This window comes from Triturus cristatus, chromosome 11, assembly GCF_964204655.1.
Source record: "Triturus cristatus chromosome 11, aTriCri1.1, whole genome shotgun sequence".
Taxonomy (NCBI): domain Eukaryota; kingdom Metazoa; phylum Chordata; class Amphibia; order Caudata; family Salamandridae; genus Triturus; species Triturus cristatus.
The window spans coordinates 1,034,261,729-1,034,282,625 of record NC_140594.1 but is presented as its reverse complement, the minus strand read 5'-3'; the positions used below and the strand labels follow the sequence as shown (position 1 = coordinate 1,034,282,625).

Below are 20,897 nucleotides of genomic sequence, written 5' to 3'. Positions count from 1 at the left end.
TTAAATTCCGTGAAAGGCAAAGATAGTGACAGGGTTGACATGTGAACAGACTGCAAATTATAGTGCGGGACAGCCAAGAACAATAATCGCTACTGGTGACTGCCTGTGTGGCCATGAAGAAGCTTCACTAATTACAAAGGGTGAGAAGAGCAACCAATTTGCTGTTCGTTGACAGGCAACAGGATATTGAGCATCTCCTAAATTGTTTCCAACAGGCAAGGAATGAGTAATTAAATAAAAGTTTGATGTTATCATGATTACCTCATCATCGTTGACTAGCTCCTTTTTCACAATTTTCATGGCATATATGCGTTCAGTTTTCTTTAATCGGACAAGAAGTACTTTTGCGTAACTGCCTCTTCCGATTACACGCAGCAAGTCAAAATCTTGGAGACCCAAACTAGAAGGTGCTCGGCCACTTTCCCGGATATTCATTGCCTAAAAATAAAAGTAACTGGAAGGTCACAAATATGACAACAATTACAACACCCTAAAATTTCCAACCATTCCCAAGTGCTAAACTCACAGATGAAGTTAACGCCCAGCTGTTCCCATTTATAGCCCTCACAAATTCATATTGAAGCTTGCAAAAAGATCACCACCAAATCATTTCATAAGGATTGCTGAAAAACTGTATATAATGTGGTAGTGAATCGACATTAATTAAGAACAGTTCACTGTGAAATCTAAATTGTGTTGATGAGAAACAAATATTTTTGTCTAATTACATTTTACTGGTGACATTACTCAACAGTGCTACTGAACATCTTCAAATTTAAGAAAAAGAAATAAGGTGCGAGATCTAAATAAAAAAGAGAAAATCTATAATTTTACTAGTGTGCAAAGCTTTCCAAACATGGTGTGCAATTGAGAAGACTATCAGTGACTGACCACTAAAATTCAGCTTCACTTCAGAACACCAAGAAAAGAACTAGCTGAAATGCCCATTAAACTGCAATAATGCAATCCTCTGACCTCAAGGTTCGAGTGAGACTAATCAGGCTAGTTGAATACCATTTTACTTTGAAGCATATTTGGAATTGAATGAACAAGTTACTTACCTTTGGTAATGCACCTTCTGGTGGATACTCCAACTAACCTTAGATTCCTCACCTTAGAATACTCCCCAAGCACCGGACTGGATACAGAAAACGTTTCCATAGAGGTGATCCGGACACTGCTTAGTACAATCACATGGCTCTCCACTGACTCTACAATGACTCTATACTGACTCTACACTGACTTCCCCTAAGTGACAGAATGGAGCCGCATAGCAGCACCACCCCTGCACTCTGACAGCAGTTTATTGCGTTTAGCCTGTATGCGCCCTTTGACAGTGAACAATTGCAATAACAGTATGCAAAGTGCTAACGATAGTCCTTTTCACATGTTAAAAAGAGGCACTGCACAGAACGGGGAGATGGAAACGCGGGGAGGAATCTGCAACTAGAGGCAGTACCTACCAGAAAGATATTTACCAAAGGTAGATAACATTTCTTCTTATGGATATTTCTAACCACTTATTCCTCACCTTAGAATAGATACCAAAGCAGTATGTCCCCAGGTGGAGGATCTGTCGAGTGGGTCTTTGCAGGACTGAGTGGGGTAAATGCCCTTCCTGCCAGTGAGCGCACGCACAGACATCCAAATCTCAGCCTGGCAGATGCAAAGACAGGCACTCCATATGCCATCTCAGTGTTAGCAGCCTTTGCCCTAGTGGAATGGGTTCTCAGATGTTCTGGAACAGTTTCTTGGCCAACGTACAGCTCATCTTAATGCAGAGGACTATCCACCTCAACAAGGCCGTCTTCTCGACTAGCTCCACTTTCTTTGCTCCAGAAAACTCCACAAAAAAGCGACTATACTAGATGATTTTTGGAATACTCAATGTAAAGCTTAGAACACTTTTGGGCTCGAAACAATAGAGCTCCGCCCCCACTTTTGACAAGTGAAGGGTAGCAAAGAAAGCCGATAGTGTGATGGATTACCCAATGAGGAAGAAGTCACAACTTTTGGTAAGAGGGCTATAGTCCCCATTACCAACTTTTCCCATTTAAAGGTGGTAAGAGGTACTTTTGAAAATACCTGAAGTTCACTCATGCGACAAGCTGAGATATTCCCAATGAGAAAGACAGTCTTTAAGGTCAGAAGACACAGCGAGCAGCAATGCTTTGGCTTGAAGGGCATACACATGAGAAACGCTAGATCAAGTTATGGTCTCACTGTGGCTTCAACAACAGTGAAATTGTGGGTCAATCTGCTAATAAATCGTATCAGGACAGGATATTTGAACAGGAACGGTTGATCTAACGTAGAAAGGGCAAAAGGGCCAACAAATTAACTTTATAGGGCCTAATGGAAGGCCTTGCTGGCCAAGAATTAAACAAAAGGACGACTGACAGCTTTGCTTGAAAAGGGTCAGTCTTGCAAACTACACATCAGGCCACAAATTTGCTCCAATGCCTGGCATTAAAGGATTTCGTCGAAGGTTAGCAAAGATGACATTTACCACTTTCGGCACAGATCAAAAGCAGTCAGTTGCCACTGCTCAATCTCCACGCAAGTAGATGTAGATTGTGCAGATTGAGTTTGAGGGCCCTGCCCATTTACTGAGATAGGATTTCCTTGTGAAGTGTCAGCTTGATAAAAGGACAGCATGCTCATATTCAGAGGGTCCAGGCATCACACACTCCTGGACCAATCCAGCCATTTGGATGACTTGGGCCCGGTCCTTGCTGATGATTTGTGATTAACTAACTCCTGGCTCCCACTCTTCCACCCTCTGCAGAGATAGGCCACATAGCAATAGACTACATTCCAGACACGGAATTTTGAAACTGCCCCTAATTCTTAACATACCAAAAGTAACTGGTTGAACTCCCAACTCCACCCCCCCACCCACTGGACAGTGGCACAGGTCCACCCCTCCCGATGTCTCGGGGAGCTAGCACTCGAGTCCCCCGCCCTATTCCAACCCCCGAGGATCCCCATGCAAATTAACAATGCACTGCATCATCAACCATAACTGTATGCTTGTTATTCTTGAGGTATTCTGTGTGCAGTAGCCACGTCCCTTCATAGAAATTTGTTGCAAGTGGTTGTGCACTCGTTGGGGTGCAAGGTCAGGGCCTCTAGCTCCTCGGACAGTACTCCGCCTCTGACGGGGAGGCGTGGTCCCGCCCCCTCCCCCCCCAAAGTCACAAGGACCAATACACTATAATTCCCCCACTAAATACACTTTTGAATTGAATTTCCATTGAGTACTTAACTGAGCGTTCCAGTAGTTGTCCTTGCTTTCCTTTTAATCAGTATCAAATTAGGTAACATCAGAATCAGGTACTATATCGGATGAGGCCATATCAGAGTCAGATAACCCTTCAGTCATTTGTAGGGTGCCATCCGTGCACACCCTGAAACGTCCCGAACTGCTGGCGTCTCCAGACAAATCGGGCTCGCCCGGCAGTAGGGTTGGATGTTCTCGATGTCTTTGTTAGCCAGGGTTGTGATTCCCGGTAGGTGCCTGGCCTTCCAGTGGAGTCCAACCAGTCTGATGCCTCTGTTGCGGAGAAGAACAGAGCTTTGCCTTTGTATTCAATCCATAGTTTGGCTGGAAACAGGAGACTATACTTCATAACAGCCTCCCGCAATGGTCTCTTGCCCGCCATAAATGTTCATGGTTGGTCTTGGCTCATGTGTAATCAGGGTATATTGCTATCAGGTGAACATCAAAAAGCGGGACTTTCTTTGTGCGGGTGGCCTGCAAAATCAGGTCCCGATACCGATAGAGAACCGGGCAATAATAGCCCTCGGTGGTGCCGCCGGTCGTGGTGCAGGGACCAGTGCCCAGGGGCCCTCTTGATTTCTTTTTTTTTTGTTTTAATAAACAGATTGGTTTTCTGAAAAAAGCCATACAGACAGCCCCATAGGCATCATACAGAAGTAGTTGGGAAGGCGATATGCATTACAATTATAAACATTAGCATTCCTGCGGCCCTCCCAGAGCTGGCTGCAAGCAAAGAGTCTCATCAGGGGCCCCCAGGAGCACACTACTGGTTCTCCGCCATCTCCCGTAGTTAGCCCAACATACAGCTCTGTTCACCGCCATGTATGTTACAGTCCAAAATGCAGATTCAAATAGAAAACTCCCAATACCCAACCCACCCCCCTGGTCCTTAATCACCCCAACAAAGCCCCCCCCCCCCCCCCACCCCATTCAACCTCCCAAGCATGCCGCTGGCCACTAAAATACTCAGGGAGTCACCCAGATTCCCTGCACCACCCACCAGAATCCTTGCCTTGCAGATCTCAATCTAAGGCAGACCGGGAACACTGGGGGAGAGTCCTTGCCAGGCCCTCAGTCTCATCATGCCCCTCCTTCGAGTGTCAGCCGCTTCAATTGGCCTGTGCGCCCTCCATCTCACCAAGTACACCCTTTTCCCAGGGGCCCTCTCGATGTTAAAGAACATTCTCCCGGGCGCAAGAACCTTCGTGATCCATTCCTCCAAAAACAGCTCTGCTGAAGGACCTTCCACCCGCTCCGGAAACCCCACGAAGCGTAGGTTGTTCCTTTTCCATCGACCTTCTTGATCTTTGGCTCAATCGTCAAGTTTAATCGTCTTGTTTTGCTGATCCATTACCATTTCCCTGACTGACTTCACTTCCGATTGATGGGTCTCTATATGGTGTTCCGTCGTACTATCAGAGATCTTGCGTAAGTCACATCGTAGGAGATTGACATCAATGGCCACTGCATCTATTCTGTTCACCATGTCGTCCCTGGTGGACTGGATTGCTGCCAGGATATCAGTTAGTGAAAGGTCTCGGTGGGCTGCAAAAGGGGCATCCTCAGCGTTGTCTCCCTCCCGCAGTTCCTGCTTGTCTGCAATCTGAGGCAGGGGTTCGCATAGTTCAGGATCTTGTTGGTCTGTGTTCTGTTAGTTTTTTTCTTACACCACGTTGGTCCTGTCCTCGCTACCCACTCATGATAAAGGTAAGTTTATCAACCCACTGGGGGGTTGGTGTTCTCCACCGCTCTCGCGAGAGTCAAAGGCTTCTGCGCTTTTGTATCCGTCAACCAGAGCCGTTCTTTCCTCCCGAATAGAATTGCCCTCTCGGGGGGTCTTATCCGTCAGGTAAGTCCCTCTCCAGTACCCCCCTTCAGGTGTCTCGCCCACAGTCCGCGGACCCATGCGACAGCCCTGCCTCCACCGATGGCATAGGAGGTGATGCCCAGTGTTGACAGGCCCCCGGAAGCAGGGGAACACCCCCCCCCCCCCCCCGACAGCCAAGGCACCCGTCTCTAATTCAATCCCGGAGCCCCAAGACACCCACCAGTGGCTCCAGGATACCACGTTATGTCTTGCCGCAATGTGGAGCTCCACCCACTGCGACGGGTCTCCCCTGGGTAGGCCTGCTAACCGCTCGGCAGGGCCTTGTAGGCCTCGGGTCAGAAACCGGCTCAACCACGCCACAGGCGGCGATGTCCAGTACCAGCAAGCCCCAACGAGCAGAGGGAGCCCCCAAACAACCGAGGCGAGCACCTTTAATTCAATTCCGGGGCACCAAGACACTCACCGGCAGCTCTGGAATGCCTCAATATATGTCTTTGCTGCAATGTGGAGCCTCACCCCCTGCGTTGGGTCTCCTCTGGGTAGGCCCATTCCCTGCATGGCCGGGCCCTGGTAGGCTTCGATAGCTCCGCCGATTCTCAACGGATCACGGCCTCTGGGGTTGAGGTTAGACTGCGGTACAACACTCCATGTTCATGTATGCCCCCGCTAATGGAAGCCCCCCGGTCATCAGGCCATAGTCCGGGTTAGGAAGTCCGCCCGGGCATCTGCTCACTGCTCCCCGCAGCCTGTTGTTCACTCCTCTGGCCGCCTGTTATGTGTCGGTGGCTGTGCCTCGGTCAATATCTGCGGAGTGGCAAACTCAGGGCCAAGACCGCGCGTCCTCCAGATCAGGAGCAGGATTAACCCTGCCACAGTTGGCATCACCGTGGTGCCAGACAGGGCCACCGGCACCACCTGCTCTTCGCGGATCCAGCCGTAGAGCCGTCTGCATTGGTCCAAAATGGCGCCTCCCTCACCTCTGTGTACGTGTGCCTTTGTCTGCTCCCAGGCACGATTAAGGTAAATTACAGTTCCTTAATCCCCCCCCCCCCCCCCGAGGAAAACGGTGAGACTCGTCAACTATCGTGGGGTCGATGCTAGCGAAGAATCGCAGGATAATACCGATCTCCCTGTAACTCAGGAGGAGCTACGAGCAGACACGTCTTACTCGGCCATCTTGTCGTCCAAACCCCCGGGGGGAAATACGGTTATCAGTTTAACGGTAAGAACTTAAGTTTGGGAGTTGGTTTTCTGGGATAAGAACCAAGGTTCCCCAGGGTCAAGAATGCACTCTCTAAGCACCCTCAGAGGCACTTGGTGGGGAGGGGCGCATAGTGCTTAGGCCCAATGTTATCCAATGGTGGATAGGGGGCTCCAGTTGGTGGCTGCTCACGGGCAAGCCACTTGGATGTGGGAGCAAAGCTTCTGGGGTTTAGCTCAGGGCAAAGGGAGGTCTGAGTTAGCACACAAGGTGCACCCACAGCGACACCGGGGCAGCCGGGTGCAGAGTGATTATTTGGCATTGAGTGCCCAGTTTTAAATGAGAGTTGCCGGTTTTGGATTTTGGCTGCAGGCTTGGTCCAGGAAGACTTCCGGGAGGAACCAACAGCTGGGCAGGTAAGTTGGAGGGCTCAGGGACGTAGGTGCACCTCAGGTTCTCTTCTCCATGGCGCAGGGCGGATGGATGCAGGGGTATCTTTTGAGGTCGGAATTCCCCTTACAGGGCCTCTCGCGGTTGGGGGGTCTCATTGCAGAGGAAGCAGGCGACTTAGGGGAGTCATGGAGGGGTCAACCCACAGTAAACATGGACTCTGGAGCACTGGGGGACCTCACTGGGACCGGTAGGCCACTCCAACTCGGCTGTAGGCGACGGGTGAAGTGGTGGTTCCAGGCGTCTGGTTTCTTTGTCCTCAGCAGGCTCCGAGTCTTGCTTTGGAGATTCTTTTGAACAGAGCTGCTGTTCACGAGAGATGCGGTCTTTGTGGAAGGCAGTCAGTCCTACCAAGGGTTCTGGAGATCGCTGGGTGCAGGACAAGGCGACTTTTGGTGCAGGATCTCTGGAAACCGCAGACGGGCGTTAGGGCTGGGACCAAGTCTGTTCTTCTCTGCAGTCTCCTCTGCTGGGCATCTTCTTTCGTCCTTCTTCGTAGGTTGCGGGAATATGCCTTTTTGTTTCAGGGCTGCCTCCCTAAATACTGTATTTGGGGGCGTTTTTAGGGGTCTCTAGGTCAGTAGCCACTGGGCTATCGAACTTAGGGTGACTACACCCTTGGGGTGCTCACCTCACATGGGGGAGTGAGCACAATCCCTAACTCTTATTGGAGAGTGCCTGCCATCTGCAAGATGGCGCGCACTGAAGATTGGGCTTCACCTCGCCTATCCCACCTGAGTGGGGTTGGCAGAATTGGGCACACCTTCTGGGCAGCTCTAGTTTTTCCCACCTGTCTTCCCACCGAAAAGGAGGGGAGACAAGGGAGCCTGCTCCTGATAGCAGGAGAGGCTGGGTATCGGGTTACAAAGGCTGCAAGGCCTTTGAAGCTCCCATGCCACAGATGACTCTTCCCGATCTGGGTGAGGTGTGAGCACCTTCGCCCGGGAAAGGCTTTGTTACTGGGCTCAGGGAGTGAAGGCTCCCACCTCAGGGGTCCAGAAACTTGTCTGGTGGTTGGAGGCTGGTGTTAACCTGTCAGGGAACCCACCAGAGGCAGGTCGTTTTTCAGGGGGGATCTCTAAGATGCCCTCTGAGTGCATGGTATAATAAATCCCACACTGGCATCAGTGTGGGTTTATTATGCTGAGATGTTTGATAGCGAACTTCCCAGAATTCAGTAAAGCCAATATGGTGAAGTGGAGTTTGTAATGACAAACTGCCAGACTATATACTCTTTATGGCTTTACTGCACTTACAATGTCTAAGAATGGACTTAGACACCGTAGGGGTACAGTGCTCATGCAAATGTACCCTCACTAGTGGTATAGTGCACCCAGCTAGAAGGGTGCCCTACCTATACCATAGGCAGTGGGTTGTAGGCGTGCCATGTCAACTCTTCACTTTTCTCTGCACCAAAACACACAGCCTGCAATAGCAGTGTGTATGTGTTAAGGTACAGGACCTCTAAGGGTGGCACAATATGTGCCACAGCCCTTAGAGACCTTCCCTTTTCACAGTGCCATTGATACTCATGGTACCTTTTACAAGGCACTTACATGTGGCCAGAGAGGTGGCAATTGGGGGTACAAAGGTACAGTTTGGGGAAAGAACACAGGCCCTGGGAACCCGATTGGCATGGACCCAGGGCACATCATGTCCAAGTGCATCAGAAATCTGGCAAAAAGTTGGGGGTTATTCCAACAGAAACCCAGCTCCCTACAGCGTGGCAAGATGGGGTTGAGGGGTTGAGCACGCTACACTTTATGATTACACTGGAAATCAACTTACCAACAAACTTAAAAATTGAGGGGTTGGGGAAACATTTTTGGGACGGAGTCTACACCACTGACTTGGAGCATGAGAGGGACCTAAACGAAAACAGCAACTTCTGCTGGTGATCGGTGATATGCAGCTTCACACTCCAACCTCGGATCGCATTACTTGCCGCATGACTTAAAACGGAGGCCAAACACCAAAGAGACACCTGGTGCGGGTCGATGCCGAACACATGCTACCTGCAGTTGTGGCACGGCTTTAAACCTGTTCTTTTGGGTGGACACCTCATTTCCTAGTACGTTGGGGAAAAGGGTTTAGAAGTCATAAGAAAACAGTCAAAGTTGGGTGTGCAGCTTAAGACTCACTTCAGAAAGCACAAAAAATAAAGGAACGGACGTCAGCGTTCAGGGGTGGCGCTTATGTGGTTCTGCTCCTTCACTTCCAGGGCAGTGTGGAAGAAAAAAAACACTGGGAGCACTGCTACAGAAAGGTATTGAGGATTCAGTCCGGCACATGGGAAGTATTCAAAAGGTGAGGAATCTGCGATTAGAAGTATTCATCAGAAATTCGGGAGTATGTTAAGCTTTGTCACAATCAGATCTGTGTAGTTGGGCGTTTCCAAATGAAAATTTAACTCAGCAACCTTAGCTAGATAGAACTGTATAAAGGGAGAGGGTTTCTGATTAAAAATTAAAACCCATTACAATGTAGTTTTAAAAAGGTAATATAAGCTAACAAGATGGATAGATTACCTCCTTTTCTTCACCAACATGGTCCAGGCTTTCTTGACTTGATGGGTTATATGGAATAACTAAAATAGTAAAAAAAAAAAACACATTTTTTAAATCATAACTTACGGAACTCAAACAATAAAGTTCCAACACGAATTTGACATAAATTTGGTTTTGGATTATGTGAAATCAAAAACTCTAGATAAAATGAGTTTTAATTATGTTATTGTGTATTCTAGCACTGCTGACAAATTGTAAATGGGCAGGAAGATGGTGAAGCTCTTTTAGTGGTAACATACATGAGAATCAGAAAGCTAACTTCTCTGCCAAATGGTAGTCACATTCCATCACTGTGCTCTACCAACATGCTTCATATCACCAAGATAAAAAAAACAAAGGGAAATTAAAAAATGATTTACTTACGACAACTTTGTCTTTCAAATGAAACTGAAAGCCTAGCAAAAGGTGTGTTCTAATTTATGTAGAGTAATGAAGTATTACCAGTGGACTACATAGAGACTTTGATTCCTCGCTAACATGGAAAATTCTGAACTAACTTTTGGCCTACAATCTACTCTCAGACATGTGTTTTGGGGAAAGAGGTTAGGCGAGGGAGTAGAAGAATACAGAGTTGGATACACTTATTTGACCAACGTGCATGGGATACGACTGATCAAGAAAAATAAACAGGTGGTCTCCAGCATCAATAGGAGAGTTGCTCTCCTGGAACAGATTCTAGGCACAGCCCTCTCTTTTTACATAGAGATGAACCAAGATGGTAGTGCTGCAGAGGTCAAGCTTCACATGGTAGGAAGCAGATGTTCTCTCCACCTGTAGCAGTAAGTCAGCAGATGAAAAAAAGAGTGAAAACAGAGATGGATAGGGTACACACTAGTAAATGTTAGGGCAGCAATCCATCTTTTCTTTCAGGGGGTATAACAAGCAAGATGCTTCTATAAGCAAATCAGTCTTGGCACCACCACAGCAAAGGACTGTCTGGACAGACCCGCTCACCTATTTGCCATCTGAACAGAAACACAAGCAACCTTAGAAGCATTTCAGCCTTGCTGGCCTCCGAGATGGTGCGAACTTGAACGCTTATTGATAGAACTCACTCTTGGGCATGTCATTTGCAGAGACACAGTTTAAAAATGAAACAGAAAAAAGTGATGATTCAAAAACCCAACTCAATCACGACTACTAATAATTATTCTGGGGAGCATTAAATCAATGTTAACGTCTTATTTTGTCACAATACAGATGCTTATCCACTGACAACAGAAGTAGCAGCCCAACCAGTTATGGTACTTTTATGCATCACAACGTCCAACAGTTCTGCGGCAAGAATGATTTATTATCTTTGTAGTGAGCTTCTCTGTGATTTGTTTTCAATACTGTTATCACAATATGTTCTCGCTCTTCACCCTGCTCTATCCTACCCTTTTAGTTCACCTGTGTGCCACAAACATGCAGCAACCATAGTCAAATCTTGTCCCCTTCCCGAAAAGGGAAGCCTGAACCAACTGACCATACACCCGTCTCATTTTTACCCATTTAAGGGGCCTACACTAGCTGTTTGGCTTGAATGTACTTTCTAGGGAACTGCTAATACTGTTCTCCTTGGGTTGGTTCTTATCTTTAATGACACAGACTTACAAAACAAAGACATAGTGATCCTACTGCTTTCTGCTGCACTGCGACGTCCTTACCCCCTGCCCTAATCCAGCTACTAATAATCAAGAAATAAACACAATTCTGATCAGCTGATAAAGAGTCTTAAGGCGGGCCTTGTCACGATGTTTCCGCTCTCGCTGTTTAAAATCACACTTGTCTCATGTGATTTTAATTGACCTTACCTGGCTGTTAGACATCCGGGCTAACCGGAAGCTAGGAGGTGAACAAAAGGCTGCCTCAGCAACAGCTGATTTATTCACTGCTGTCGAACAGGTAGACAGTAATAAGGAGGCTGAAAACAGGCACAACATATGGTAGAGAGACAGAGGAAGAACAGTACTGGAAAAAGGCGGGATAAACCAAGACTACACATGGCCAGTTACCAGAAAAAAGTAGTAAATAGCTAGACTGGATAGGGTTAGCAGTCCTCGTCTGCCGCCACATTTATGTGGTATGCGATATCTCGATTATAGAAGACTAGCTCTAAGAGCTCTATGTCCTCTGTACTAAGCAAGGTGATTTCATGTGAGGTCATGATTAGTGTTAACTAGTGGAGGCGCTTGGGGGAGAATCTAAAGGGGGTGTTCTCCATTTCACACTATCGGTCCCACCCCTCAGTTGTATATTCTCTAACCGCATGATTGGGTCGCCCACGTGTCCAACCGTTTTCCCTGGTGTCCTTTAGTGCTTTCACTCTTTTCCTGATGTGCCTGTCGATGGTGTCTGTGTCTACCGGTTTTATTGGTTTGCTTTTTTGTTGTTCTGTCGATGCTCCGGGGCTCCCAGGATGTACGTCCGACATCACAGGAGGATGGGCATGACACCTAATGATGGTCAACAATACCCAGAGAGGAAAAGTAAAAAGAAGGGACTAGAGAAAACAATTCCAGACCCAATTACCAGAAAGCAGAATAATACACAGTATGTGAATACAGAAAAGATCCATGCTGCTAAAGCAATGCAACGGAAAACTGTCCGGAATTATTATCAGTTGTCAAGAGTGTTGCAGGCATCTCCAACCAGGAATTGTCTTTTTATGGCAGTACAGGGGTAGAGGATGCTGAAGATAGATTACTGAGAAACAGCCCAATTCTTGATCCATGTAGTGGCACTTGGAAGCAGGGTAGTAAAGCTAGTTGAGAGGCAATCCTGTGGTAGCTATGCCTTTATGGAGGATCACAAAGGTTAGTCCAATTTGTGATAGACAGTGAATATATCAGTAAAGAGATGCAAAACATCAGCATCCCTTTGGAAATGACACCTGGCATTAAGCAAGAGTTTGTTAGTAAAACTCTAATTTAGAAACTACAGCCATCTTTTTGTCAAGGGAGCTCTGAGCCTCAACGTCCACATTAGGAGTTACTAAACCAGAAAATTAACAGAGGAAGGGCTAAAAATTCCAGGATGAAAGATCAATCCTGTTGAATCTGCCAAAGTTCGCAGTGGGGCAAACAAACAGAGCACTGGTGGTATACGAAAAGGAGAATTCCCTTGTTTTTTGAGGGACAGTGATGAAGAAGAGGTGCGCAAACGAGTAAAACAAGGTTAGAAAATTAATTTCATCTACAACTTAATTTGTGTATATCACCACTCAAAGTAGCTACCAACATGAATAAGAGTTTTTAACACAAAAAGTTCAGTTCTGTAGAGAGCTGTACTTAGACTGCCAGCAAAAATGGAAATAGCAGCATAATGCTAGCGAGTCTGGGAAAGGGAAGAAATAGGCACAGAGAACTTAAAGCATATGTCTGGGATATGCAGGACTTGCAAAGGAATGCCAATAAAGGGAGGATAAGAAATCTACATGCAAAAGATGCAATGGAAAATGGATTATATATTAAAGTCCATGGAATATAGCCAGCTCAGAGGCGAACTTCATATGGTTCATTTAAGAATTGCTCTTCTCCATAACACGCCACCATTAACAAATAGGGGATTACATGTTAATTTTAACATAAATAAATACAGAAAATGACAAGGCACATTCTAGCTCTTCCTTTCCTGTTTAAAACGGTTACAAGTTTTAAATAGCTTAAAAACAAAAAACAGAAATTCTTTAATGGAGCTAACAGCAAGCACTGTAAGCAGAACAATCAGAGCGCATTGTTTCATCTTAGTAGTATTGGGATCAACAGTGGAAGACATACCTGCCGATCCTACAAATGTAGGTAACCCCAAGGATATAGGTGGAAAGCTACCACGTTAGAGCAATGTCTACTGATTTTGCACCATATCCCTGGGGTTTTTAAAAGCCTGCCTATGCACTTTCTGCTAAGCCCTTCACTTCTTAAGTAAGCCAAAAACACAGGCCAAGGTTGGGACTCGCCTAGCTAACAGTAACAGATCGATTTTTCACCAACTGGATCTGTGCTGGATGCCAGAATTATGCCTCTAGAGCCAACGCTCTCCTTGTAAGGGGTAGAGCTACTGACCAGATCTATGGGATACGTAATTACATAATGTACGTAATCCAACTAGTGGTGAGACTCAAGCACTCCCTGGTAAACCTTGTGGTTAGTTGAACCTTTTTAATGGTGCCGGTTGGTAGGTCCTCCTTAGTATGAAGTATAGTTATTCAACAAAAAATGCACTGAGCCCTTAAGCCTGGGGAGCGACCCCAAACCGAACTCAAAGTTTTCAATATCAAAAAATGAATTGTTCAAGTTGCATTGTGGTAATTAGTAGAGTTCCTTTTATTTATTTTCTTTCCATGAATTACATCCTTGTTTGCATAGTACTACTCATTTTATTTTTCTTCCAAACTCATGTATCCATAAATTAAATTTGCCCAAATGTAATTCATTGATACATGTGTGGAAGAAAAAATAAAAATTAGTATATTTTTCATTTTGGATATTGAAAACTTTGAGTGCAGTTTGGGGACGCTCCCCAGGCTTAAGGGGTCAGCGCATTTTTGGTTGATGCTGAATTACATCACAATAACCGAAACACATCAGTCCTCTGTTGATCTGTGTACCCAAAGGAAGGTCATAGAAATAATAAAGCATGTGAGCACTGTTAATGTTTACAGCACTGTGGTGTGCGGGGAGTACAAATTAGTGACACTGGCGAGACATGCTGCACTGCAGTTTTATAATAGATTTACTGTGAGACATAAAATAAAGATGTTTCCAACATTACTTTAATCCTCTTGGCTTTAAAATTTTTCAATTACTGCCCAGTCTGAAAAGGGTAAGCTAAATCTATATTGTGTATTTTCAGTTAAAAAATTAATATGTCAATTTAAAACCACTACCTAATTTTCGGCCCAGAATTCTAAAATGTTGGCAAGTATGGGAAGATGTTTCATTTTGCTATTTTTTTTTTTTAACTGTTTGACATTATCATTAAGATATCTATTAGGCCAAACAATACGACAATGACAATTTCAGTTCAATTTACCAGTCTCCGGTAATATGGACCTATGTTAATATTATGTTAATTATATTTATATAGCGCAGCTGTTACCCGGAGGGGTCCTGGCGCTAGTTACATCTCCTGTGGCAAAAGAATGGAAGAAATTTATTGGGCGAAAAGCCAAGTCTTAAGGGTTTTCCTGAGAGCTAAAAGGTTTGTAATGCATCTTAATTGGAACGGCAGGTTGTTCCAAGCTTTAGCCGCACTGTAGGTAAAGCTTCTGCCTCCCCATCACACTTTTTTTATGCGTGGTACTGAGACAAGCCTAGCCCCTAATGAACGAAGTGGCCTTTTCGGTGTGTACCAATGGAAATGCGGTTTTAAATAGCCAGGTCCTGAGCCATACAGCGCCTTATAAACTAGACAACTGGCTTTGAAGCAAACTCGGTTCCTTACCGGTAGCCAATGTAGTTTGTTTATTTCCTTAGTAATGGGTGCAAACCGAGGTGTGCCTGAGATCAGTCTGGCTGCTGCATTCTGTAATGTTTGGAGTTTATTCAGGAGCCTTTGTTGAGCATTAAGGTACAAACTATTTCAGATTAGCTCTGCATCACATATACATATAAAGCTAATCATTAATTACATCATGTGTCTAGTCATAAACTGTATGCTCCAAGCATGAACTTTTAACATTGTGTTTTGTATGACAAATGTATACATATACATGGTGGGTCTTTTGTCCAGGTCAACAAAAAAAACAAAAAAAAGACAGCTTGTAAGCTGGAAGATGTGGACATGGTGTTGGCCAAAAGACAGATAGCAATGTGATGAAAGAAAGCTCCCTTGACTACTGGATGGCTATCAGACCAGTGTAAATCTGTAATGGTGGAAATCAACACTCTAGCAGTACTGGCCAGTGACACAATCTAGGAAGCGATGTGATCAACTGAATGTATATTTAATCAATCAGACTTCTGTAAATCTTAATGATTTAACTCTATTGTAGGCTAAATGCAAAAATTATGAGGAAACAATGGATGATGGAGGGTAGTGATGTTGTAGAAGTGTATACCACTATCATTGTAAAAGCACTGCCAATTAATCCAGAAAATAGAAGCGCCCACTACTCTGTTAACGGTAAATGATTATTTATAATGCTACTGCTGTGATAACGCATCTAATGATGCACAACAGACTTAGTTAATTTCTCTGCACGAACAAGTTACATATGTGCATGTTTGTTTATGGTTTTATTTGTACACTTGTGATAATTAAAATAACAAATATTTTTCAAAAACACAAACATTGTAAACAAGCGTAGTAGTTAGCACAACAATCATCACAGTGGTCGACAGTTCAAGGGCTATTCCAAAATGTTCAGATCTACATTCAATACATCAAGTCCAGGTTCTATACTCTGCACTAGGTTGCAACTTTCTCACCTAAAACACATAAGAAGTGATGGCAGAAATGCTTGCAAATAGTCTAACCACTGGCAATTGCTCGGGTTAGCACATGTGGGCCCCTTGCTCACTATGCAATGAGAACCAAGATACACCAGAGTGTAGAGTTCCAATCAACTTGCTTGGTAGTTTGGGCTGGACTGTTCATATCAGAGCAGGACCTAGACTGATTTGCATAGAGATGGGTCTCATACAAGGTGGCATTGTATGTCGAAGAACGATGGGTTGGAATGCTACCCTGAGTGATTGCCAGTGATTACATCAAACACACCTGCTTGCAATAAGTGTAAAGTCCTAAGTGTCCATGGGATTGGACAGACATGGATCCCTTGCTCACTGTGTCACAGGAACCAAGCAACACCTGCCTAAAGAGGCCCAGTCAGGCTGAAACCGGCCTTGGGTTGCTTGTGTCCCTGGGTTGCTTGTGTCCCGGTTTAGAGAGGACCTAGCTTGGCAGGTCTGATCCTGTTAGAGCAGGGCCAAGACGGATTAACATATGGCTGAGTCCAATGCGAATTAGCATTGTGGGCAAAAGAATGATGGGCTGGAATGCTACCCTGAGTGACTGCCAATGGTTAGACTTTTTGCAAGCATTCCTCTAGTCATATTTTGTGTGTTTCATGGGTAGTAACAGACAATCCTACCACACTGTCCTGAACTAATTACTTCATTTGTTTAAACACTGAGCCACATCAAGAAACAACACTAAGCACGTGATTTTAAATAGTCTTTTTGTACATTTTATTTTAAAAATATTTATACGGACAGGTTGAGAAGGTTGCAATTAAAGCAGTGGGTCTGAGGGTAAACTATACTAATTAGACTATGGACAATGAGAGCAAGCTTGAGCTTGATTATGCGGTGATTGGCAACCTACTGAGAGTCTGAAGGGTGAGTATTAGGTGGGGCTTTTTGGGGGGGGGGGGGGGGGGGTCCCATTACTGAATTCTCAAGTTACCTCCATTTTATAAAGAAAAGAAAATATGATAAGAACTTTATGACAGCATTATATAAAAAGCATCTTAAATGTGTGAGTAACAAAGAGGTACCAAACATAACTTCTTCTTGAGGTGCACTACTTTACACAGGGAGTACTAGGAAATCACTGCTGCAGAAGGATAGCTCTTTGCTGGTCACACCGGCTTGCTCGACCCTGCCCTGCTAGACCACTGGCCACAAAGGCTAAGGGCCATTATCATCAAGAGAGGGAGTCCACAGAGATCTCATGTCAGCAGTTACATCTCCACTTTATGAAATGAAGAGGACAGCTTCTTGAGAGACTTGCCTAGAGGCCAATACACTTCAGAAATTGTTAGAATGTACCAGTTATCCCTTTTTAAGGGATCTGACTGGATGATGATAAATCCTGACAAAGCATATCTCAGAACCACAATAGAATAAAAGAGTGACAGGATACCCAACAAGAGCATTGCCTGAAGCTCAATTGAGATTTGCACAGGAAAGCGATTTGGGTGGATGGGTGTAGTGCACATATAATGGAGAAGAATACTTCCATGGGCAGTACCTGTGCTCCTAGCATGGCTAATCTTTACATGCATGGTTTTGAGACAAAACACATTTATCCAGTGGGCAATCCTTTTTATAACAAACTAAAACTATGGAAGCGTTAGATAGATGATATCCTGGTCATCTGGGAAGGTGACCAGGAGTCTCTTGTGACTTTTTCAGAGTGGTTGAATACGCGTGATGGTAATTTGAGGTTTACTGGTAAATTTAACAATCATTCCCTGGCATTTTTAGACCTCAGACTATACCCACATAATGGCAGGATACATACTGAACTATATCAAAAACCCATGGCAAGGAATTCCCTGTTGAGCTATCACAGTTTCCATCCTCGGGCTCTTCTGACGAATTTGCCAGTTGGTCAGTTCCTCAGATTGAGGAGAAACTGTACTGAGTTAGCCAATTACAAAAAACATGCTACTAAACTAAGTGAAGAACTGGCTGCACAACATTACCCAGTTCCGTTTATTAAAGGAGCCTCTAAAAGAGCCTGTAATAATGACAGAGGGACCCTTTTAGAAACCTGCAGTAAACCAAAAATGGAGAAAATGGTTTGTGTTACAACTTTTAGTAGTCTGACTGCGAATATCAAAAGAGCTATAAATAAAAATTGGCACATTCTCAATACTGGAAACTTGACACTAATTCGCCCACTCTTTGCACTAAAACGCAGTAGCAATCTGCAGGATTTGATGGTACACACCAGACCCAGAACTATGACTTGTCAGAATAGACAAATGACCTTATGAAATTCGGAGCCTGAGATTGGACATTTCCCATGTGGATCTTGTTCAGTATGTCCTTTCACTGGACATTTGACAGAGGTTGATATTCTATCGAATAAACCTTGGAAATTGAATAAGCATACCAATTGTAATTCGAGTGGAGTGATCTACATGATCAAGTGTCCCTATTCATTGATTTACATTGGAATGACTTCACGTAAAGTGCGCCAGAGGATTACAGAACATCGTAGTACCTTTCGGTGCAAAAAAGCTAATACACGCATGATCAAACATTATCTAGAGAAGGGACACACAGAGAACGACCTACAATGGGTCATTATTGACAAACCCCATTATGATACCAACATGGGTCCTTTAGAACCTGTACTATTTCGCCGCGAACAGCGGTGGGTGTTCCGTACAAAAAGTCACATTAAAGACCTGAATGAGGACATTCCTTGGGGGTCGGTGTAGTAAAAACCTGCCATACCACTGGTTTGATTTTGAAGGCGTATATATACATGGCACATTTTAATATACCTGTTGTATTACTATATGCCTTGGGACTATGTCCAAAATGCATTGACTACATGTATACACATACATATTGTTGTGATAATCCAACAACACAACATTTAACATATGACTAATGAACATTTCATCCATCGGACTTACATATAGGGCTGAGAAACCATTGTATTGATAATATATATCCCCTCCATTGTGTATATGATTTCTTTTTGGTCAATGGCTAGTGACTATGGGTTTAATTAGTATGCTCAATAGATTGTGCTATATTGGGAAAATGTAGGCGGTATAACTAGTCTTGCCATGTAACACACTTCGATCTCGCTAGATTTTGTTATACATGTATGGCGCTCCTCCTGTTTTCCTGTTTTTTGACTGTAGTGAATGCTCTCCCGATATGGAGTAGTTCAACCGTGTATGTTGAACTACATTTCCCTTGGTTCCCATGACCCGGAAGTGAATTATCACACTTCCGGGTTGTTACAATACCGCAGAGAACGCTGTATAGGGATACAAGGAGACGGGAGCTGACCGGGTTTCCCCTCGGGTGGTCGCCGCACAAGGAAAGGACACAGAATATTCCTAGGTAACGTGGAGGCGGCGGTTGTGCACAGGGACTGAAACGAAACTACGTAATGTCCCGTAACTTACTTATGGAGTTTTGGCTATCTTGACACAATACAAATATCAGCGTTTTAGACTGAGGCTGAGAAGGAATTGTGGAATGCTTTGTATCTTGTTTGTGAAACCATGGCGGATATGAACATCAATATGCTAGTCATTGCAGAACTTGGGGCTAGCATTCGTATATTCCAGGAGCCTAATGAATACAATATATTAATCTTTGTCCATTGGGTACACATATGAGGGCTACACATCAGATTCTACATTCCACAAGACAGATTCTGTGACTACATGTATAGTCATGGCTTGGTGCCATGTTTGCTTGAGATGATAAAACATGTTCTTTCAAGAATATAATGGGATCTACATATACATCTATAAATTGACTTACATATTCCACACTCTTTTTACTGTCATGTGTAGTTTGAAGACGGAATCTGACCTTTTTTCCTTTTCTGTGTGCGTTTTATCCTCAGAAAACTGATCTGAGGCAATACTCCCTTAAAGGTTGAGGTAAATTTATATTACCCCTTAGGTGAGTTATGTGATTTTCTTGTTCACATTTTAAATCACGTGTGCAGTTTGGTATCACGTGTGTGGTGTTTTTGCAGGGAGTACACCAAGGTTGAAATTTATAATGAACATGCTATTTATGTATGTTTCTTGTAGACACTGGACCTGACTGCAGCTGGTGCCATTGTCCTAAAACTACCATAACAAACCAAGTATGGTTTTCTTTTTATATTTCACTTCTTTTTTAGCAGAGTGACAACGTTGGAGGTCCTGATGAATGCTGCGAACTTATAATCATTTGGCAGAAACATGTCGACCATTGACAAATAGGACATTTTTTCAGTCCTTTATCACTTTCTTTTTAATCTTAGCCCATGGGGACATTTATTAAATTGGTCTGTGTCACCCAGGAGCTATTTTTAATGCACCCTTTTTGCTTTGTATTTTGCACTCTGCCCCTCACTCTCATTGCCTAAATTGGTAACCTTTCAAAACACCTCACGCTCCTCTCCCCCCTTTCTTTGAGAGTTGTAGCCCACACTGTATACCTTGCGGTTGCAGTGTGCAAGAGGGGACCCAATGATAAAGCATGTCACCCTTGGGTGAGTGAGGGATCTCGTCTTTAGAAATAAAGATGTCTTCCTTCCACTTTTTCCTGCTGTTTTTTACCTTGGTTTATAGACACATTGTGGTCAGCAATTTAAACCAGCATCCCATTACTTTTTGTGAGAAATATAGTTTGGAGTGGTGATGTGGATGCAACAATTCACTCCATTTTCATGAACCCCCCTAGTGTGATACAAACATATTGCGCCCCCAGGAGTCCAGCCAGCGGGCCTCCCGTGATGGGGGAGAACAGCAGCGGCAAAGCAGTTAAGGCAGACTGCAAAAGGGGGCCTTTGGTCGAAGGGTGAAGACAAAGGCACACCGGATCACACGGTGTCGGATGGTGGAGGTGCAGAAGGTGCTGGGGCACTGGGTCCCCCGTGGCGGGACAGCCCCAAGTCCCCAAGAGAGAAGAGTGGAGTGAACCCTCGAAGGGAAGCAACAGTTCTCTACCACCAGAGCCCTGATGGAGAACCTCCAGAAGATGATCTGCGGGGAAATGAGTAGCTGGGTCACCCATGCGCAAAATTCCCACAGCGGTGGAAACAGCGTGGGCGAAAGCCGCACCCACCTCCGTAGGGCCCCGCGGAGGGGAAAGCAGCTCCTCGTTA

At 44.7% G+C, this 20,897-nt stretch overlaps 1 protein-coding gene across 2 annotated transcripts in view; it reads right to left on the bottom strand.

The window, feature by feature from the left end:
- The window catches only part of PRKCI (protein kinase C iota), a 238,358-nt gene that overhangs the window by 140,014 nt on the left and 77,447 nt on the right, over window positions 1-20,897 (bottom strand). For both annotated transcript variants that reach the window (XM_085635235.1, XM_085635236.1), the window contains 2 exons: window positions 9,291-9,349; window positions 262-438 (listed from right to left, as the gene is read on the bottom strand). In XM_085635235.1, coding sequence (XP_085491361.1) covers window positions 262-438; window positions 9,291-9,349 — 236 coding nt within the window. The remainder of the gene's footprint in view (window positions 1-261; window positions 439-9,290; window positions 9,350-20,897) is intronic.